The 21,046-nt window shown below is 61.4% G+C and overlaps 2 protein-coding genes across 4 annotated transcripts; one reads left to right on the top strand and one right to left on the bottom strand.

The window, feature by feature from the left end:
• Window positions 1–249: 249 nt before the first annotated feature.
• DERL3 (derlin 3) lies at window positions 250–2,336 on the top strand. 2 transcript variants are annotated; one of them, XM_040251172.1, is made up of 7 exons: window positions 250–354; window positions 501–563; window positions 655–728; window positions 860–953; window positions 1,350–1,545; window positions 1,945–2,035; window positions 2,136–2,336. In XM_040251172.1, exons 1-7 carry the CDS (start codon window positions 262–264, stop codon window positions 2,215–2,217), a joined length of 693 nt encoding a protein of 230 aa, XP_040107106.1. In that variant the 5' UTR covers window positions 250–261; the 3' UTR covers window positions 2,218–2,336. The 2 variants fall into 2 exon arrangements, with proteins under 2 accessions (XP_040107106.1, XP_040107105.1); XM_040251171.1 differs by having other exon boundaries at window positions 498–563.
• A 1,711-nt stretch (window positions 2,337–4,047) lies between these two features.
• Window positions 4,048–20,387, bottom strand: SMARCB1 (SWI/SNF related, matrix associated, actin dependent regulator of chromatin, subfamily b, member 1). 2 transcript variants are annotated; one of them, XM_040251170.1, is made up of 9 exons: window positions 20,103–20,387; window positions 16,670–16,781; window positions 15,200–15,329; window positions 12,347–12,484; window positions 11,557–11,684; window positions 11,230–11,396; window positions 7,654–7,844; window positions 4,599–4,730; window positions 4,048–4,364 (listed from the first exon to the last, which is right to left on the bottom strand). In XM_040251170.1, the coding sequence occupies exons 1-9, from the start codon at window positions 20,193–20,195 to the stop codon at window positions 4,325–4,327; spliced, it is 1,131 nt and encodes a 376-aa protein (XP_040107104.1). In that variant the 5' UTR covers window positions 20,196–20,387; the 3' UTR covers window positions 4,048–4,324. The 2 variants fall into 2 exon arrangements, with proteins under 2 accessions (XP_040107104.1, XP_040107103.1); XM_040251169.1 differs by having other exon boundaries at window positions 16,643–16,781; window positions 20,103–20,382.
• Between the last annotated feature and the right edge of the window lie 659 nt (window positions 20,388–21,046).

Here is a 21,046-nt window from a genome sequence, read left to right as displayed (position 1 = left end):
ACACCTCCCGCGCCGCCGCCGAGGGCACCACAACACCCGCCACGTGCTCCATCGTGGGGCCTGCTCATTGGCCCCGAGTTACGCCCCGTCCCGCCCCCGTCCCTCCGCTATCTCTTCCTATTGGCTATCTGCCCCAGGGCCCCGCCCTCCAGCCGCGGGCGCGCTCCACCGCAGGTGCGGATTGGCTGAAGGCGGATGGGCGGGGCTTGGAGGCGGGTTAAGAGAGCGCGGCAGGCGGACCGCGATGTCTGGGAAGCGTCCATGGCGTGGCGGGGGCTGGCGACCGAATTCCTGCAGGTGCCGGCGGTGACGCGGACGTACACCGCGGCCTGCGTCCTCACCACCGCCGCCGTGGTGAGCCGGGAGCCGCGGTGGGGGAGCGCCGCCGTGGTAACCGCCCCCGGGGGTTGCCAAGGTTACGATTGGACCCCCCCCCCCACCGCTCCCCTAGGGTGGGTGGGTCGGGGGGCAGTTTCTAAGATCTCCTGGTTCCGCAGCAGCTGGAACTCCTCAGTCCCTTCCAGCTCTACTTCAACCCGCACCTCGTGTTCCGGAAGTTCCAGGTGAGGCCGCCCCGCCCCTTGCACTTGCTGGCCCAACCCCTCCCGCGCAGCGCTGGCCTGACCGCCCCCCACCCCGCCGCACCCCACTCAGGTTTGGAGGCTCATCACCAACTTCCTCTTCTTCGGGCCCCTGGGATTCAGCTTCTTCTTCAACATGCTCTTCGTGTATCCTGCGCCGTGGTGGAGCCGGGAGCCGGGAGCCGGGCGGGGGGCGGGGCGGGGGACCGGGCGGGAGGCGGCGGGCCCGGGGAGGCTGAGCCCCTCCAAGGGGCACGCTTCCTATACCAACGCCGCAGGTTCCGCTACTGCCGCATGCTGGAGGAGGGCTCCTTCCGCGGCCGCACGGCCGACTTCGTCTTCATGTTTCTCTTCGGGGGCGTCCTGATGACAGTATCCTTCCCGGCCTCGGGGACCTGTGGGTCCGGGCCTGTGCTGGCCCTGGGGCCCTGCTTGAGCGCCGGCCGCAGAGGGAGAGTTGCGCCCCCGAGCTGAGGGTGTTTTTGAGCGTACATCACGTGCTCAAACTCCTGTCGAACTCCAGGGCTAAACCCAAAATACCACAGGGCAGGGTGCCCAGGGGCTGAGTCCTGAATGCAGGTAGCCAGGAGGATCTAGGGCTGGGCCGGGGAGCTGGGGTCAGGGGGAGAGGCAGGGCAGATCAGGTGGCCCCTGGAGGCCACGATTTGGTCTTAGAGTGGGAAGCGAAACCAACTAGCTTGAGGGTTTCAGGGGTTTAGGAAGTCAGAGGGGCCTTGGGCAGGGCACAAGACCTTGACTCTGGCCCAGCTACTGGGGCTCCTGGGCAGCCTCTTCTTCCTGGGCCAGGCCCTCACAGCCATGCTGGTGTACGTGTGGAGCCGCCGCAGCCCTGGGGTGAGGGTCAACTTCTTCGGCCTCCTCACCTTCCAGGCGCCGTTCCTGCCTTGGGCGCTCATGGGCTTCTCCATGCTGCTGGGCAACTCCATCCTGGTGGACCTGCTGGGTGAGCCTGCTGTCCAGGGAGCCCGCCCCAAGTTGGGTGTGCTGGGCCAGAGCCCTGGTCCTCTCCCTGTCCCCCACCGCTCTTCCCGCCTCCTGGCGCTACCATTCCTCCGGCCCCTCCAACAAGCCAGCCTATCAGCTTTACTTCTTCGAGCCTGACCCATTCGCTGATGCTTGGGTGGGGCCCGACCCGGTGGGGATGGGTGGCTCAGGGTGCCTGCTTCATGGCTCTAGTTCCTCTGATGTCCTCAGGCCTGACCTCCTCCAGGTTCTGCCCACTTCTGGGCCAAGCCTGGCCCACGCTGGGCTGGCCGGCCGTGCGGGGCATCGGACACCCATGCTCTGGGGGCTTCAGGGCCGTGGCGGGTGGCCTCACTCAGCACCGGCGGCTCTCCCGCAGGGATCGCGGTGGGCCATGTCTATTACTTCCTGGAGGACGTCTTCCCCAACCAGCCTGGAGGCAAGAGGCTGCTGCTGACCCCCAGCTTCCTGTGAGTGCTGACAGCCTTCCCCACCTGCCTCCCCAGATGGCTCTCCACCCCATGGGGGGGACCCTGCCGGCTGCAGCTCAGCGTGGGCCCCTCCTCACAGGAAGCTGCTACTGGATGCCCCAGCGGAGGACCCCAATTACCTGCCCCTCCCCGAGGAGCAGCCAGGACCCCTGCAGCCGTGAGGACCACCTCACCCAGAGCCGGGTCCCCCACCCCCACCCCTGGCTTGCGACGCAGCTGCCTGTCCTGGAGGCCGGGCCCGGGCCCCGGGCCCCAGCCCTGAATAAACAAGTGACCTGCAGCCTGTTCCCCACAGCACTGGCTCTCCTGCCACGGCCAGCCTCTCCACGCGGGGCACGTACTGCTGGCCGAGAGCCAGGGCCACCAGCCCTGACCTGCTCTCCGGCCCAGCACAGGCAGCACAGCCGGAGGCCCAGGGAGGGTCCAGAACCTGCCCGGGCGCCATCAGAGCTCTGAGCACAGAGGGCAGCCCTGCCAGGGTTCTCATCCCCGCCCTGCCTGTGCTGTACTTCAGCTTCCACCGACGGGCTCAGATCTCAGGGGCAGGGCTGGGACTGGGATGCCGGGTTGTGCTGAGCTTTGGCCGTGGGGGCCCTCCGTTGACGCCTCCCTAGGGTCCTCCTGTCCTGAACTGGCGACCCCCAAGGGGACCTCTGCCTCATTTCCCGGCCAGGCCACTGAAGGACGGGCCGGGTGCAGAAGAGGGCCAGGCCCTTTCTGTGATTCCAAAGCCTCAAGTGTCGCGTTTGCAGAGACCAGTGGCTGAGGCAAAGGCCTCTGGGAAGCTCCGCCCCTGCTGCTTGCGGCTGAGGCCCGCGGGAGCCTCACCTGGCCCCCAGCTCACGGGCACTGGAGGACCAGTCCACACAGTGGTTTACTCCTGGGTCGGCACCAGCCGCCGGCTGTCACTTTCACAGAGGATAAAAGGACTCGCTGTGGAGTTGGACCTTAATGTCGTGAAACCTCGCGCCCAGCAGCGGGCCTGGCAGTGGGTAGGCAGGTGAAGGCCCCGCCCCGGGCCTTTCCCAGGCAGGTGCCGCCTGGCCAGCGGGCTCTGGGGCTCAGGCCAGCTCCTGCTGTGGCCGGAACATCCCCCCTGTTGGTGGAGCCCCAGTGTCTGCGAGGCCAGCTGGGCCTGGAGCCTTTTTCTCTGAAGCCCTGCCGTCCCCTTGCTCTGTATGGAAGGCAGAGGCTGGAGCATGAGTTCCTAGGATGTGCTCACGAGACCCCCAAGCCCAGGGGCAAGGCCCATCGCAGCCCACCCAGCAGCTGGAAACCCTCGGAGCTCTGCCCCTCCCGCTGTGAGGCCCCCGCCGTGTTGGTGCCAGCAACGGAAGGTCCAGGGCCTGGGCCCACGGGCTTAACGCAACTGGGCCTGGGTCACCTGCAGGGCCTGGTCCCAGGAGGAGGAAGCCCCCAGGTGCCACCCTCCAGGTTGCATGGGGACCTGTCCACATCACAGAAGATGCAGGGTCACGCGGTGAGCTGGCACCGGGCCCCGCTGGAGCACCAGCCGCGGGTGGAGGTGGGCCCCAGCTCTCCTGTCAGGAGCGTGGTGCTGGGAGGTGTGGCCGGAGTGGTGCCCACCGGCTGCAGCGAACAGGCGGGCACAGGCCCGCCAGCAGCGCCCGCAGAGGACGGGGCCCCTGCAAGGGACAGAGAAGCCACGCTCCTGGCTGGGGGCTGGGCTGGGACTGACAGGTGGCCCTGCCCTCTGCGCCCCACCACTTCCAACCTGCCCGGGACTCCAAGGACTTGCTGAGCTGGGCGGGTGGGAGCCGTGGGGAGTCAAACTGCTGGTGGGGGCAGGAGGGGCGGCTTGCAGGGCTGAGTGGAGCCCTGGCCCTGCTCATGTTGTGGGGGTGGGGGGGTCCAGGGGCGCCTTAGCCCTGCTGAGGCCCAGCTGGGACGTGCGTGCAGGAGGGTGAGGGGCCAGCCTGTGCCATGCTGCCCCCATTCTCAGCTCCATGCCACCACTTTGAAGAAACAGAACCTGTTGCCTTTTTATTTAGAAAGTGTTGCTGCCCTGCCTGGGGCTTCTATACAAAAAACAAACACAGCTCAACTCGGCCTCTCCTGACCAGAGACGGGTGGTGGGGACGGGCTCAGCAGACGGAATGTGTCCCTGGGCGGCGGGGGACCAGGAGGCCCCTGGCCTGTTCCTCAGGATGGCCGGGCTGCCCCTGCCTGGTCCCCTCCGAGCCAGAAGATGGAGGAGAGGTGGGCCGATCTCCAGACGCTCCCTGGGAGCCAGGCGCCGCGGGGTGGTCACCAGGCCGGGGCTGTGTTGGCCAGACGCCTCATCCGCCTGCGGGAGGGGGAGGGCAGCAAGCCCCGGATCTCTCAGGCAACCGAGTGAGGGGGCAGGAGCCCCTAGCCCCTCCCTCAGCCACTCTGCTGCGTGGGGCCTGGAAGCCGCCCTCTGTCCCGCCCCCTCCCCAGGGAGAGTGAGCCTGCTCTGGGCTGTGGTCAGACCTGCCCAAGGGCTAGCCTGGGACCCCTCGCCCAGGGCCGTCCTGCCTGGAAGGGGCTGGGGCAGCACCTTGTGTTCCGGTCCTGGTCCCGGATCTTCTTTTCCATCTCCGCGTCCGTCAGGGTCTCCAGCAGCGGGCACCACTGATCAGCGTCTCCCGTGTTCCGGATGGCAATCTCCACCGTGGGCAGGGGGTTCTCGCTGTGGAAGATGGGAGAGGTGGACAGCTTGCAGAGCAGCAGCAGCAGAGGCCCCCAGAAAGCAGTGTCCACCCCCCTGCGGGCAGACAGGACGTGGAGCCTGGCTTCTGCGCCCGGCTCCCGACACAGGGCGGCCGGGCATGCTGCCAACATGGCATCTCCGGATCTGCATGTGGGGAGGGGTCCACGGGACAGTGCTGCGGGCCCAGCCATTCCCAGTGGACCTGCAGGGAGGAGGAGGGCTGTCCACCCCGCTCAGTGTCCAGGAGAAAGGAGAGTAAAGCAGTCCATCCACCCAGGAGTGGAGTCCCAGGGCCCCTGCCCCGACCAGCCTGCAGGGGGCCCCTTGGCCCACGTCACAGGGGCCCAGAATCCATAAGCCCTGACTGCTCCACCCCGGAGCCCCTCAAAGATGCGCCCAGACTCCGTCCGAGGAGTCTGCACACCCTCTGGCGAGGTGGACTCAGGGCTGGGGGTCAGCCTCGGCGAGGCGCTGCCTCTGCCAGGAGAGCCAGGCCCAGCCCGCCAGCAAGCCTCAGCTGTGCCCTCGCCCGCCCTGCCCGCAGCCGCCACGCTGGCCTCTGGGTCCTCTCCTCTGGCCTCCTGCTGGGCCACTGGTGCTCAGCCCCAGGAGTCAGCCTGCCGGGAGCCCTACAGAGTCAGCCCCCAGAGGGAGGGTGGGGGTCCCCAGGGGACAGCACAGGAAAAAACAGGCCCCTGGCCTTAGCTTTAACTCCTCATCTGGAAAATGGGGACAGTGTCCTTGCTGCGAGGAGTTTCAGAGGACCACTGCCACAAAACAGCACACACCCACTGCATGGGGGCTGGGGCCTGAGCCGGTGCCCCCGAGTCCCAGGCCGGTGGCTTGGCTGCCCCGGCCGCCCCTGCCGACAGCTTCCCAGCCAGGTGGTGCTGCGGCAATCCAGAAGCCAGCACTGCAGACCCAAACGTCACTCCTCACATTGCGGGCTCCCAGCTGCCTTCCTCGGGGGAAGGCTGACACAAAAGTCACCAAGTCCACGCCGACGGGAGCAAATATGTCTTCCTCTAAACTTAAACAAACGCGGGTCCTGGAGGCCCTGTGTTTACCTCCCTGTGGCTCCAGGAAGATTGCATCCCAGGGGGTTGTTCTAAACCAAGGGCTGCTCAGGCCTGGAAGGAGGGGCCTGGAGCCAGGAGCCCACCCTCCCGGGCGTTCAGCTTTCTGGGCCTCAAGGCCACCTGGGACCCTGCATTCCCACCACCCGCCAGGTGCAAGTAGGGAGGCCATGCCGGAGCAGGCAGAGGGCCCGGAGGGGCGTCTTCAACGGGACCTCACTTTGACAACTTCACAGGTGTGGCAGGCCAGCTGGGAGGCACGGCTGTGCCCACCTGGTAGATGAGAACAAGACTGCAGGAAGTGATACCCCTCCACACCTCCCCAACCGGGAGGAGGGGACAAAACTCGGTGTCACCCTCCTGGGTAAGATCAACCGACTCGACAAGGGGCCCAGCCCGCTCGATGGGGAAAGGGCAGTCCTTCCAACAAGCAGTGCTGGGACGGGACCCGGCAGGCCACGGTTTCTCAGCTATGCCACCAACAGCACAAGCACCCCGAGAAAAAAACATACACTGGACACTGTCACGTAAGTGAACTACAAACCCACAAAAGGAGAAGACACGTGCCTATGCCTATGTGTCTTCAGATATGTGGTAAGGGGCCTGTATCTGGAATGTGTAACGAACTCTTGAAAAGTGGAAGTGTCAGTCACTCAGTCGTGTCCAGCTCTTTGCAACCCCATGGACGGTGGCCTGCCAGGCTCCTCTGCCCATGGGCTTCTCCAGGCAAGAACACTGAAACGGGTTGCCATGCCCTCCTCCAGGGGATCTTCCCAACCCAGGGAGAGAACCTACGTCTCTCCTGCACTGGCAGGGGGGTTCTTTACCAGTAGTGCCACCTGGGGAGAAAAATCTCCAGGTCCCCTGAATGTCAGAGCAGGAGGGGCTCGGCCCAGGCCTGTGAGGGGACCCCCTCCGAGTCCCCCTGCTGCACAGCAGTGAGAGGTGCGTTCTGAGTCAGCCTCCAGGGACCAGGGACTTGGTGTCGACATCACTCCCAGGACCTCAGGATCTGCTCTGGGAAGTGAGGCCCCCCAGGCTGGCCCCAGGCCTGCTGGCCTCAGCTCGTGAGCTGTGCATGGACAGGTGCCGCGAGCAGGCCTCCCACTGGACTCGGGGCGTGGCCTGGACCCCGGGGCTGCCGGCGGTCGCAGGGGGCCCCGTGTGGCGGCTGTTCCTTCTCTGGCTCAGAGTCCCAGGAACATGGTGGGCGCTGCCTCCCGGGGTTTCTGGAGAAGCAGCTGAGACGCAAACAGCCCCACACGCTCCCTCAGCTGTTCCCTGTCAAGGGCGGTCCCTTGGTAGCGGCCTCCACATGGGGACGGTGACAGCTTGAGCAGCCGCGTAAAGCCTAACATCCGGTTTGGAAGCCTCCCGCGGTGGAAGGGGGCCCGAGGGACGGGGTTCCCTGGGGCGAGCTCCACCGGGTCCGGGGCCGCTGGCAACCGGAAGGCACGCCAGGGTCGTGAGGAGCTCGCCCGTGTCCACTGCCGCCAGCAGTGGGACCAGATCCCCTCCCCGCTCTGTGGGCGGCCTGAACGCCACCTCCTCTCCCACGGGGCACCCGCCGCCTGCTTGTGGACGGAACAAGAGGCGGCAGTGGCCTCCAGACCCCCCTCGGCGGGGGCAGACCTGTCCAAGACTGAGCACAAGGCCAGGGGATAAGCAAGGGTCTCAGTAATGTCCCCGCTGGGACAGGGGACGGGAGGAGGCGACAGGCCGCCGAGCGCGCGGGGCGGCCCTCAGTCAGCTGGCACCGAGGCTCCAGCAAGTCCCGAAGGCATCCCCACAGGGGGGCGGGGGCGGCCACCCGTCCGAGCCCCTACCTGAAGGCGTAGGTCTTCTGATGCCAGCTCAGCTGTCCCCGGATGCTGTAGGCGATGGTGGTGACGAACTCCCCGCCCAGCCCCAGCTCGGAGCACAGCTTCAGGGCGAACTTCTCGGGTGAGTTCTCCTTCTCTGACATGTCCCACTCGAACTGGTCCACCAAGGAGATGTTCCCCACATGGATGTTCAGCTGGCCCGGGAGCACAGACATGAGCTGGAGTGGCCCCCCTCCGGGGCCAGGCCGCACCCTCAATGCCCTTTCTCTCCAGAACGTCCCCCCTTCATTCTCGGCTTCGCCCCTGTGCTGCTAGCTGGGGTAAGGAAAACAACCCCTATCTCTCTGCAAAGGGATTAACTACCAAGGAAGATGTGTTGGTAATTGGATAACTCCCTACAAAGAAAGATAGGATCTGATGGCTTTACTGGTGAATTCTACCAAACGTTTCAAGAACTAACACCAATCCTTATCAAATCCTGCCAAAAAACTGAAAAAAAAAAGGAACACTTCATAACTCACTGCCTTGATACCAAAGCCAGACAAAGACACTACAAGAAAGGAAAAGTACAGACCAATACTTACTGTGAACATCGATATGAAACCTCAGCAGACACGAGCAAAGCTACATTCAGCAGCACATCAGAAGAATTACACACTATTATAGATGATGTGATGATGACACAAATTATAAACGGGGAGACTTGCTCTGGCAACGTAAGGATGGCTCAGTAAGTAAACCGATCAGTGCAATGAGTCACTTGAACAGAACGAAGGACAAAACCACACAGTCATCTCAATAATTGGGGAAAAAAGCATTAGACAAAATTCAGCATGCTTTCACGATAAAAGCACTCAGTAAACTAAGAACAGATGGAAACTACATCTACAAGATTAACTCAGTCAAAAAAAACCACCGCAAGTATCACCCACAATGGTAGAAGACTGGTAACTTTTCCTCTTAGATCAGGAACTAGCCAAGGATACCCAGTCTTGCCACTTTGATTCAATATGGCGTTGGAATTTCTACTCAATGCAATTAGGCAAGAAAAATAAATACAAGGTATCCACCTGGAAAGGAAGAAGTAAAACTATCTTTGTTCCGAGATGTTATGATCTTATATGCAGAGTTTAAGATGCTAACAAGATACTGTTAGAACTAGTGAGTGAATTCAGCAAGGCAGCAGGGCACAATGTCCACAGGCAAAAACCAGCCGCATCTCTGTATGCCAACACCGAGCAACCCGAGAAAGGAAGCGTGAAAAAATCACAGTAACATCAAAAAGAACACAATCCTTAGAAATTAATTTAACCAAGGAGATGGAAGACTTGTACAGTGAACAACATAAAACGCTGAAAAAAATTAAAGACAAAAATAAATGGAAAAACATCCCATGTCCATGGATTGGAAGACTTAAAATTGTTAAGTTGTCAAGGCTATGGTTTTTCCAGGAGTCATGTGTGGATGTGAGAGTTGGACCATAAAGAAAGATGAGAGCTGAAGAATTGATGCTTTTGAACTGTGGTGTTGGAGAAGACTCTTGAGAGCCCCGTGGACTGCAAGGAGATCCAACCAGTCCATCCTAAAGGAGACTAGTCCTGAGTGTTCACTGGAGGGACTGATGTGGAAGCTGAAACTCCAATCCTTTGTCCACCTGATGCGAAGAGCTGACTCACTGGAAAAGACCCTGATTCTGGGAAAGATTGAAGGCAGGAGGAGAAGGGGACGACAGAGGATGAGATGGTTGGATGGCATCACTGACTCAATGGACATGGGTTTGGGTGGACTCCGGGAGTTGGTGATGGACAGGGAGGCCTGGCGTGCTGTGGTTCATGGGGTCGCGAGGAGTCGGACACGACTGAGCGACTGAACTGAACTGAACATGAATACCCAAAGCAATCTACAAAGCCAATGTAATCCCTATCAAAATCCCGATAGCATTTCTGCAGAAATAGGAAAAAAAATCTTAAAATTCATATGGAACCTAAGGAAAAGCAAAGGATGTCTGGTCAAAACAATGACGAAAAGAACAACAAAGCTGGAAGACTCACACTTCTTGATTTCAAAACTGACTGCAAAGGTACAACAACGAGAACAGTGTGAGTCTAACATAGAACATAGCCATGGGCCAACGGGACAGCCCGGAAACAGACTCTCAAGCAGGTGGTCAGACGATTCTCAGCAAAGATGCCAAGACCATTCAATGAAGGCTAGTCTTTGCAACCAGTGGTTCTGGGAAAAAAGAACATACACATGCGGAAGAATGCAGTGGGACCCTTACCTAATCCCACAGACAGAAATTAGCTCAAAATAGATGAGACATACAAATGGAAGAGCTCAATCTATAAAACTCTCAGAAAAAACAGAGCAAAGCTTCACGACATTGGATTTCGCAGTGATTTCTCAGATATGACGTCAAAGGCATAGGTGATAAGAGAAAAAATAAACTGACTTCACCAAAATATAAAAACTTCTATGCATCAAAAGACACTATCAACAACATAAAAAGGCAACCCGTGGAAGAAAACATCTGCAAATCACAGGATCTGAAAACAGATCGCTATCTATAAGATACAGGGAACTGGTAAAACAACAAGAAAACAACAAAACCCAGACTCAAAACTGGGAAGGACTTCAGCAGACACAGAAAATAAACAGATGGCCAACAGGGCCACTAATCAGCAAGGAAAGGCCCACAAAGGTCCAAATCCAAGGCTATGGTTTTTCCAGTAGTCATGTAGGGATGTGAGAGTTGGACCATAAAGAAAGCTGAGCACCGAACAATTGATGCTTTTGAACTGCGGTGTTGGAGAAGACTCTTGAGAGTCCCTTGGACTGCAAGGAGATCCAACCAGTCCATTCTAAAGGAGATCAGTCCTGAATATTCACTGAAGGACTGATGCTGAAGCTACAATACTTTGTCCACCTGATGCGAAGAACTGACTCATTGGAAAAGACCCTGATGCTGGGAAAGATTGAGGGCAGGAGGAGAAGCGGATGACAGAGGATGAGATGGTTGGATGGCATCACTGACTCGATGGACGTGAGTTTGGGCAAGCTCCGGGAGAGAGTGAAGGGCAGGGAAGCCTGGCGTGCTGCAGTCCATGCATCCCCAACAGCTGGACTGAGCTACCGAACAACAACAAATCAACAGGGAAATGCAGATCGAAACCACAGGGAGATACTGCTCACCACCAGGCAGGCCTTCTTGAGTGGGGCTCGGGGCAGGTGGCCCCCTCTTCTCTCGTGACGCCCCCCAGGACTGCGGGGGTTGCTGAGACAGCATGGGGTATGCCTGGCCCAGCCTGCCCACAACAAGAGCGGCAGTGTGCCCGCCTCGATGCACCCTTCCCTGCTCTGCCCATCAGCTGGGTCACACCTGGACGCGCCCAGAACGTGATGCCCTCCTCAGAAGTCGGCCCGTGCCCTTCCTGGGACAAGCTGCCCAAGAGACAGCCTTCCAGAGCCCTGCCCCACAACACGGACCCCAGACAGGCTCCTGTCGAGGCCTCCACGCACCTCCGCACCTCGCAAGCTCCGAGGACAAGGCAGGCCTGCTGCGGGTGAGGAGCCGCCTACCTTGATAATGACGCGCTGGTCTGACTGGTCTTCCAGGATGCTGTCCGTGGGGTAGGACTCGATCTGCTGTCTGATGGCGGAGGCAATGGCCGGCACGAACGTCAGCGGGTTCAGATCCAGGTCGTCACAGAGAATCTCTGAGAACATCTCCGGGGTCATCAGCTTCTCTGAAACGGAGACAGAGGGGGGAGCCACCAGTGGACCACGGGGCCTAAGGTCAGCCCGCTCAGCCCTGCCTCCTCTGCCACCCACCCCTGGGTGACAACAGGACCCCCCAACACCACGCAGACAGAGCTGAGTGCACGCCAGCCAGGGTGGCGGACGGACCATTCATGTTCCAGGTAAAGGCGTCCCGCAGCTTCTGCCCATCAATCTCCATGTCCAGTCGGATGGGGACCAGCACCTCGGGCTGGGACGCATTCTCGTGGATCACAGCTGGGTCGTGGTCGTCGAAGCTGGAAGGGAAGCGGCCGCATGCTCAGCAAAGCGGGCTGTGTCCCTGTGCCCAGGGCCTCCCTCTCTGCACCAGTGGTCACTGAGACCTGCCCAGAGAGGACCTGTCCACTACGGGCTGAGCCGGCAGAGACAGGGCCGGTGGGAGTCCACACGGGGCGGAACGGGAGCTGCCAACTCGGGCAGCAGGACAAACTCAGACGTTCCCCGCAGGACGAGAGGTTTAAGCCCCAGAGCAGGCAGGATTCTCCCAGCAGCTCTGAGGAAGAAAGGGTATGTCCAGAAGAAGAAACCCTGGAACAAAGGCCGAGGGGCAGGAGGGTCGAGATGCTGCTGGGGGAGCAGTGAAGGAGGGGTGCTGACCGGGCGGGGGGCGGGAGGGACGCTGGGGCGTCTCAGTGGCCAAGCGCCCAGGGCTCCCCACCTGCAGCCTGGACCCCGAGGGAGCTCCAGAGGACGGAGAGCAAGGCAGCTCCGCGCTCACGCCTGCCCTTTAGGATGGGGAAGAGGGAAGAGACGGGGACGGCGGGGGGCAAGGAAAACAGGTGCGCCCCCCTTAGACCCAGGGGTGAGAGCCGCTTTCCAAGGACGCAGGGGCGCCGGCAACGAGCAGACAGCGGGCAACAGCCCGCAGGCGGGAGGCCGCACGGCCGAGGCCCCTCACCAGAGTGGGAAGGTCCGCTTCTTGTCGCGGCCCATGCGGTTCCTGTTGATGGTAGTGGAGCAGGGCACGGCGTCCAGGTGGTGCGAGCTGTTGGGCAGGGTGGGCACCCACTGGCTGTTCCTCTTGGCCTTCTGTTCCCTGGGAGACACGGACACCCATCTGCTCAGCCTATGGGCCAAAAGCTGCCCCTAGCCGCCAGGTCGTGGCCAGTGGGGTATGCTGGCCTGTGCGCCCAGCTCCGAGGTGGCTATTCTCCAGGCTCTGAGTGGCACCTGCTCGGGGTCACCAGTTTTAGGGGAGGAGGAGAGGGCAGGCGGCCCCAGCCCAGTCCACGAGCTGTCACCCTGTGCTGGGCACTCAGGAGAGAAGGTCAGGGTTCACAGTGGGGCGGGGGGCAGATTTCCAGGAGAGCCCCGAGGGCAGCAGAGAGGAGGCTCAGGTCAATGGTTGGGCAGGGGGCCAGGGCTGGAGACACAGAGAGGGTCCCGACCTGGGGGGGCCCTGCCCTCAGCGGGCAGCTGAGAGTCCCCAGGGGTTTGCACACTTTTGATCAGGCTGTTAGTTCAGACGCATAGTCCAGCCTGAGACAGGTAACACCTCTGGCCTCCGGGCCTTCAGGGATGGGAAGATACTCTAGAAAGTGGGACTCAAAGTAACTCAAGGAACTCAGGTCCCACGGGGGAGCCCTTCTCTCCAAGTTACAGGGGGCGTTTACTACGAGGAAAATACCAAAGGCCGTTTTGAGCTGAGGCTCCCGGGCTGGGCTGTCTGTCTGCGAGACTGCTCGTCACCCCTGGGCCACGACCCCGCTGGCCCAGGGAGCCGTTAGCGCAGCGACTGCACAGCTCACCTCTGCAGCCCTGTCCCACAGCGTGTCACCATCGGTGACGTCTGCCCAGTTTCCCACTAAGACAGCACCCTTCCAGGACGGGGGGCGGAGGGAGAGGCGGTGGCCTTTTCACTCCTTTCTGCAGCTGGGGCCCCTCGCACCCCAGCGCCTGGGCCCAGGAGCACCCCTTGGGGTGGGGCAGGGGGGGAGCCACACACCAAGGGGAGCCAGGACCCACCCGAATCTCCTGCCCGGCCCTGACACCAGAGAGCTAGGGAAACAGGGCCCGGGGCTAACGCGGGCAGGACCAAGAGCTGAGGCGGCAAGACGGGGTCGCCGCCACAGGCCAGCTGGCTCGAAGTTTCTACTCCGGGCCTGCAAGCCAAGAGGGAAAAGGTGCCCACTCAGATCAGGTGCCTCCCGTCTCCGGGGGGTGGGTGGGTGGGTGGGGCTGTGAGGTCGGATCCTTTGTAACTTCCACGGGCGAAGCTGGCGCGCTGGGCCCGTGTGGGCAGCATGGGTGTGGACCATCACACTTTTCCCCATTGAGTCTCCAGCCAGAGCTGTCACCCAGGTCCCCCGAGGCCAGCTCCCCTCCTGCAGCAGCCTCTCCTATCTAGGCCGAGTCTGCCTGGCTGACCCCTCCTGCCTGATGGCCTCAAGTGGACAGTGCAAGTCACGTCGCAGCACGCGAGTGGGACGACACAAGGCCACGCGGGGTCCAGGCATCTGAGTCCCACCACTCAGCCTCCCTTCCACTGCAGAGAGGGCTGTCCAAGAGCCCCGGGGGCCAACTGGCCCCTGCCCGATCTGGCTAGTGTGGGGGAGGAGGCGTGCCACCCCTCCTGGGGGGCTGGCTGGGCACTGGGCAGGCGCCTCCTGACAGTGGAGCCCACTGCTGGCTTTCCTGCAGCCCCACCGCCACACAGCAGTTCTCACTGCCCAGTAACAGGAGGCTACTGGCCTAGCTCTCTCCTTCAGGTGATGGACTCAACCAGGAGCGTTCACTGCCCCACACAAGGTGCCCGGCTGCTGCGTGCGGATCTCAAAGCCCCATCCACATGCACGTAATCTCCGCCGGTGACTTCTCTAGGGAAGCCCGGCTATCCCGCCATCCTCACCACACCACTGGGGCGAGAAAAGCCATCTGCAGCGCTCACGTCTACAATCGGCCAGGCCGTGAGCACACCACCTTCTTCGGGGGGTTGTGGGGGCGGGGGAGGGGTTAGAAAAAGAATCCGATGGTGCAGTTGGGAGAAAACCTGGCAGGGGACTGTCCACGCGGCCGCCCCCTCCCCCTCCTCCCCCACTGCCAGTGCCCCAGGTCTCGTGCCTGGAGAGCTGAAGGTGCCAGCAGGCCTGCTGCCCGCCTCACTCGCGTGGCCCGGGCTCGCTGCCGGTCTGCCTGCCCAGCACACAGACGCAGCCCCGGCTCTCTGCTGCCACCCGCCTCCCCCAGGCAGGACTCTCCCACAACACCAAGGCTGTCTCTGGGTTCAGGACAGCCCTCGTTGTAAAGTGCTTCCCGGGGCTGAGACGACTGGGCCGGAGATCCAAACGCGGCTGAGGCTGCCTCAGAGCCTGGCGCAGGGCAGCCGTGGTGCAGAGCGGCCCAGTGAGCTCCCTCCCTCCCTGCTTCTTTATGCTGCCAGCTATGTCTATTTTTACTCTGCATTTTAGAAACGATACTGAAGGACGAACACCGTTCCCCGTGTGTCTGCTCTATACCCTTTATCTACTTGTCTACTAGCGTGTCCAAGTTCTGCTGGTAAGTCTGAATGAACAAACACTACCCACAAGCAGCCGCGTCCCCATGACCCTCGCCTGTTCAACTGGGGACGTAAACGTGCTTTCAAAGGACCCAAGTTTCTACTTCAAAACCGCTGTGTATTTCTTTGGGAGTTCAAAGCATTCTTACCAACTCTCCAGAACCCAGGGCTTGGCTTACGTTTCTTAGAAATTCCAAAGACAGACACTTGGAAACCTGGAGAAGATGGCCTGTGAGCACAGGGGGCCGGCAGTACCTGAGGTAGGTGGGGGGCTCGGTGCTGATGGACACAGCCTTGTACTTCTCATCGTTGCCGTCCAGGATCTCCTCTACCTCGGAGGCTTTCAGCAGGGTCACGCTGGTGGCCAGGGTCGTGTATCCATGATCTGCAACCAGAGGTGGGGCTGCGGTCAGCCTGCGGGCGGGCGGCGGGCAGGAGCAGCCAGGAGACGCAGCACACCGAGGTCCTCACATGCAGGAGGTGGGGGAAGCGGCTGTGGACCTCACGACTGCCCGATGCGGGCCTCTTCCAAGGGGCGGCCTGGACCCTGGCTTTCTCCAGAAGCCCTGCCGGGCCGCCTGCACGGGCTCCAGCCACAGGGCCTCTGGGGACAGGAGGGCTCCAGAGGGAGCCGGCCAGCGGGAAGAGGTCTGACACCGCTGCAGTCCACGACACGAAGCGAGGTGGAGATGGGATGAGGGATGAGAAACACTTTTTCTTTTAAAACAAGAGCCCAGAGAGTTGGAAAGAGCTGCTGCAACGCAACAAGAACTCCTGGCCCCGGCGCCAGCAGCCCTGGGAGCCCGAGTTCTCGGCATCCGACCACAGCTTGCCTAGGGAGCCGGTGGAGACGGGGCGGGGTTAGGAGAAGGCGGCTCCCCAGGGAGCGCCAGGCCCGGGGTCGCCAAGGCTCACCAGGGGGAAGCGCAGCCAGGGGCACAGCGTTAGTGACCGGCACTGCACCCGGCGCAGGAGGGCCAGGGAGGGGCTGAACGGTCACAGCAGTGCGCGGACAAGAGGCTCCGGCTCCTGCGTTAAAAGAACGCGGTGGACAGACCACGGCAGCGCCACGGACACACTCACACCTGACAGACTGCGGAGCGCGCAAGAGGGTGAGCGCGCGCGCGCGCACACACACACACACACACACACGGGCGCGCGCACGCGGGGCGCGGGCCGGTTCCACCAGGGCGCCTTGGTGCCCGGGCCCGGAGGCGTTGCCCTGTGGCCCAGGGCCACACACCACGGGGCAAACATGCACACGAGCGAGCGCTAGCGGACCAGCTGCCAGACCAGGTGCCACGGGGTGGATTGGGGGGGTGGGGACGGGGAGCGAAGCGGTGAAAGCCCGGAGGGGGGCGGGGCCAGGGCCGCCCCACCGCCCGGGCGCATGGAGGGTGAGGATGGCGCACGCCCGCGGATGGCACAGCATCACAGCAATCCTAAAACGTTTTCAGACCGGTGCGTCTTCACCGCGCCCGCGCCCCGCCCGGCCCTCCGACCGCCGGGCATCCCCTGACCCCGACCACCCTGACCGAGGACCCCCACCCGCACCGGGGAGCCCACCCCCACCCCGGGGGCGCTCCGCCACGCTAAGGTCAGGACTGCCGTGAAGACGCGCCGGGGTGAAAACGTTTTATCTTCATGACATAAGCGAGTGGTTTTGAAACAGGTTTACAAACCCTCGTGAAGACGCACCCTTAGTGTTAGGTTTTGTTTTTTTACCATGTGACGATGCAACTATTTTCTTCCTCTCTTCCACAGTGGCTAGTCGCCTCCAGAGCGAGGGGTATCTCTTGTACAGAGAACCTCGGAACATACGGAGGTAGTTTCCCACCTAGGGGTAAAGCGAGAAGGCTCATTACGAGGGCCAGGGCTCCTCGGGGAAGGGAAGGGCCCTGGCGCAGAGGCTCTGCCACCTTAGTGACACGCAGACCACGCGCGGCCTGCAGGCGCCGGGCTCTGAAAGCAGGCAAAGCCCGATCTGCTGACATCAGGGGTTCCGCAGCAGCGAAGGTCTGGCCCGCACCTGGCCCACTGGCAGGGGGTAAGCTCTGCCTCCCGGCGACAGCACCAAGTTCAGGAAGGGCCACGCAGACGCTGGTGAGACACGGCCCCCCAGAGCTCCCCAAGAAGCTCTGACTTTGCACTAAAGATCTCTGGCGCAGTCCAAAAATGTAAGGCCTCTCTTCCTTTTATCTTAAGACTTTGATATTTTTACGATGTAATAAACACCAAAAAGGGCTTTTAATTTTAGACAGATGTAGGATAATTTCCCCCGTGGCCCTTGCTGCTTTGTTTAGTAACAAAACTCAAACCAGAAATACCAAAGGAATTTTCCAAAGAGTTTCAAAGTGCTTATCAGCAATCACTAGAGTGGCTGCATACATCATCACTGCCCCAAACAATAGCCTGCCTGTGCCAGATACTCAAAGTACAACTTACTTGACGAAAACAAACCTAGTCCTAACGTTTTTACAAAGAAACTCCACTGCTTCACCGACTTTTCAGAAACAACCACTCGATCACGTGGCAGGGGACAGTCGCTAGACTGGGTGCTGGCTCCTTCTGTGAGCGGGCAACACTGCCCTCTTCTCGGCCTCCCTACTCCTCTTGACAGATGTTCATCAACTGTAAAGTTCACCCACGAAGGACCCACTTCTGCTATTTTCCCATGTACCTACCCCACTATAGTATTTACAGTTTCTCCATTTTTCATGAGTTTAGAGATTTACACAACCACGGCTGCTGAACAGCGTGAGAGAGCGGCCACAACGTCCCTCCTGCTCCTTGCTGCAGGGGCAGGCCCTTGCGAGTTATCTGGCTTGAGCGTGGTTACCATCCGGGGGTAAACACAGAGTTTCTAGGAGGTTTTTGACAAGACACTGACCCTAATGCCCCCACTACCACCGTGCAGGTCCTGCAGGCTTCCCAGCATCCTAGGCCCTTCCCGAGGTCCCTTCAGAACTTAGGGGACTTGGTCTGCCCCCTGGGTTTTCCCTGCACCAGCTTTTGCCCCCTCTGGACCCGGGTTTCCCAAATGGAAAACGAAGGTGTGGGTATGGAGGCTCCCTGGGCTCCTCTCGGCTGTGCCTCTGTGTGGTGATGGCGGCTGCCCCTGATGGGGGCAGGACTGGGGCAGCTGCAGGTACCCTCCCAAGGCTGCTACCCCCGAGTGGTGGGGGGCGCTGTGGGCACTGCTCTGCCTGGCGCACCTCTTGGAAATCAGCGCCTGCTATTTGGCCAGGGAAACTGGCCCGGGGGCCAAGCACCACTGCTGTCAGAGGAGCTGCTGGCTGTGAGTAGACGCCAGTCTAGCCCTGAACCCTGCCCAGGCCTCCTGAGGTCTGAACACGGTAAAGTCAGGCCCCGGACGGCAACTGCCTCTCCCTCCTGCCGTCTGGTCTCCATAAACTGCATCTCAGGACAAATCTTCTCACTCACCAGGGCTGAAACAGAAGACTGCAGTTGTCTTTCTCAATCTAAGATGTGCTGCAGGGCAAGTCGCAGAAGCTGTCTAGCCTAAGCATCTCATCAGATACCCGAGACAAGTGCCATGGACGCCAGGCTGGAGCCAGAGCTCCTCACACTCTGCCGACCTGGCACCGGGCTCCACCCAGTAAACACAAGCTTGATTTTCAAAAGTACCACCGACTCAGAGCCAATGCTAAACCGAGCGCTTTTCCTGCCCGTTAGATCGGGTGAAGGTTTCTTTAGTTAACCTGCCGGTCACCACATGCCACCTCCGTGCCCACAGGCTGGCGAAGACCTTTCTGAGCTGCGGCACGTGGCAGGCAGTGGCGCCTCTCTCCAGTACGGCCAGCTGTCAAGAGGAGCATTTCTGTGACAATGTGAAAATACGTTGCATCCGGCCCCGTGTTTCATAAAAACCGGTGAGGAAAGGAAACACAGAAAGTTCTGATGCTACTGACAACACAGGTCTCATAACTCAATACAAGTCAGACAAGCCACAGGGAGTCACAGGGAATCCCGAAAGCCTCATTGAGTGTGACCTTCATGAGGCTTAATTCATTCACAGTGTATTCAATCGTGAAGAGGGAAAAAAAATTGTAAAAAAGAACAAAAGAGTGAAATGTGTAAAACTGAAAACTGCTGCTAGGAGAAGCAAGCGTCGGCGTTTGTGATCGCTGTAACTCCCCAAGACCCGCACTCGCCTCGCTACAAAAGGGAGGCACTGCTGCTCGGCGCTTGCACATCTGAACTGCGGATCTGTAATTTTAAAATGTGTGTGTGGACACACACGCACACGCCGGAGACTGCCAAAGGCTGAGGGACACTGGAAGAACTTCATATACTTGGTGCACACTGCCAGTGAGAGTCAGTCACCCAGCTGATTCACAGAGTGCTGAAAGGTCACCGTTTAGGTAAGGATGAAGGGGTCCGGGCTCGTTCCCTTGCACTAACTCAAGAGTTAGTCCAAGATGGCCGAAGTGCCAGGCGCCTCCCGTTTGCTGCTGGATCTAGCTCAGGGCTGGCTGGGCCCTAGCCATCCAAAATCAAGCATCGTTCTCCCAACCTGTCTTCTCACTGATAATGGAAGATCAGAACGCCCACCCGCCCAACTCCAAGTCAAAGAACACCAAGCGGGTGAGCCCCGACTAAGTTCGGTGTTTCGAATCAGCGGTTTTAGGATTCCAGCTGGGGCAATGAGGGAGAGAGGGAGGGAGCGTGCGAGGGGTCCAACACCTCGCCCCGTGTGCAGCAAGGGATAACCCAACACCCCGTTTCTGTACGTCCGGCTGGAGTTGTGGAACTCAGCGCGGACCCGGGGCCACCGCGACCCCCGGGACCCTGGCCCGCGTGGCGCATCCCCGCGGCTAAGGGACACGCGTGAGCGTTCCCAGACTGCCGGGCGCGGGGCGGGGCCTGCTCGACCACGCCCCGATAGACCACGCTCTCGACCCGATCCACCCACCGCGTCCCCGCGGGACACGGGTGGGCGTGCCCAGAAGGCCGGGGCGGGGCTTCTCGGCCACGCCCAACAGGCCACGCCCCGATGCGCCCGGCCGCGCACGCGCACGCAGGCCCTCCGCGATGAATGGAGACGCGCGTTCCCGGCGCGCAGACCCGCCCCGAGGCTCCCGCGGGAACCGGGCCGGCCGGGAGGCCCGGAGGGCAAGGACGCGCCGCGGGCTACCTCAGAGCCGATCATGTAGAACTCGCCGTCGTCTTCCAGCTGGAACTTGACGGGCTTCTGCCCGAAGGTCTTGCTCAGCGCCATCATCATCATTGCGGCGGCAGACGCGGGCGGCCACGGCCGGGCTGCGAGGATCGGGAGGGCCGAGGCGGGCCGGGGGCGCTCCTAGCCCGGGGAAGCCGACGCGGGAGGTGAAGGGCGGGCCGGGCCGGGGGCGCTCGCGCCGCCGATGGGCTTCTCTGCCGCCGCCGCCGCAGACGACAAGCAGGCCGCCCTCAGTGCGCAGGCGCGGGCGTTGACGCTGACGCGCGCGTCGCCGCCGCCGCCCAGACAAAAGGGCCGGGCGCGCCCCCGAGGGCCCCTTAAAGGAGCCTCGGCCCGTTTCTCGGCCTTCCCGGCCGCCTCCCAAGTGGAGGTACCAGGGAAGGCCGCTCACGGGCAGAAATAGCAGCCGCGGCCCTGACTCGAGCGGCGCCCTTCCCCGTCTCACAGCCGGGGCTGGCATGCTGCCCTGGTGAGGAGGAACGAGGCTAGGCCCGGAAGGCCGGGAGGAGGCCGGAGGCTCCCTTGCCTCAGTTTCCCCGCCCGGAGGACGCTGTGCGGCTGAGCACATGGGCGGCCCAGGGACCAGTATCCCAGCTCCGGGCCAGCCCCCCAACCCCCGTTCCTGTGGCTCTAGGGATGGGGCGAGCATGGGCTGAGACTACCGGGCTTGGCAGGATTCCTAGGCCCAGCCGGTGTTTGTTTTGCCCGCTGCATCAAACGTCCCCGTCCCGTCCTTAACTCTGTGCCCTGTGCCTCCCGACAGCCCTGCCCTGGGGCGCTGACGGCCGAGCCGGCCGACGCACAGGAAGGCACCCGTATATCCGGTGGAAGAAGACAGTAGGTCAGAAACGGCCCACTGCTGATGGCTGCCCATGCCAACACCTGATACATGGCAGCTG

The sequence above is a fragment of the Oryx dammah genome, unplaced genomic scaffold, assembly GCF_014754425.2.
Source record: "Oryx dammah isolate SB20612 unplaced genomic scaffold, SCBI_Odam_1.1 HiC_scaffold_12, whole genome shotgun sequence".
NCBI classification, from domain to species: Eukaryota; Metazoa; Chordata; class Mammalia; order Artiodactyla; family Bovidae; genus Oryx; species Oryx dammah.
This window is presented reverse-complemented; position numbering and strand designations above follow the sequence as displayed.

What these genes read in the sequence shown, in the direction of transcription:
- DERL3 (XM_040251171.1), top strand. Translation starts at nt 262, where the DNA reads ATGGCGTGGCGGGGGCTGGCGACCGAATTCCTGCAGGTGCCGGCGGTG. An exon ending in TCCTCACCACCGCCGCCGTG is followed by an intron (nt 355 to 497) that starts GTGAGCCGGGAG and finishes CTGGTTCCGCAG; the next exon opens with CAGCTGGAACTCCTCAGTCC. An exon ending in TCGTGTTCCGGAAGTTCCAG is followed by an intron (nt 564 to 654) that starts GTGAGGCCGCCC and finishes CACCCCACTCAG; the next exon opens with GTTTGGAGGCTCATCACCAA.
- SMARCB1 (XM_040251169.1), bottom strand. Translation starts at nt 20,195, where the DNA reads ATGATGATGATGGCGCTGAGCAAGACCTTCGGGCAGAAGCCCGTCAAG. An exon ending in CAGAAGACCTACGCCTTCAG is followed by an intron (nt 4,731 to 7,653) that starts GTAGGGGCTCGG and finishes CATCTTCCACAG; the next exon opens with CGAGAACCCCCTGCCCACGG. An exon ending in GACCAGGACCGGAACACAAG is followed by an intron (nt 4,365 to 4,598) that starts GTGCTGCCCCAG and finishes CCCCTCCCGCAG; the next exon opens with GCGGATGAGGCGTCTGGCCA.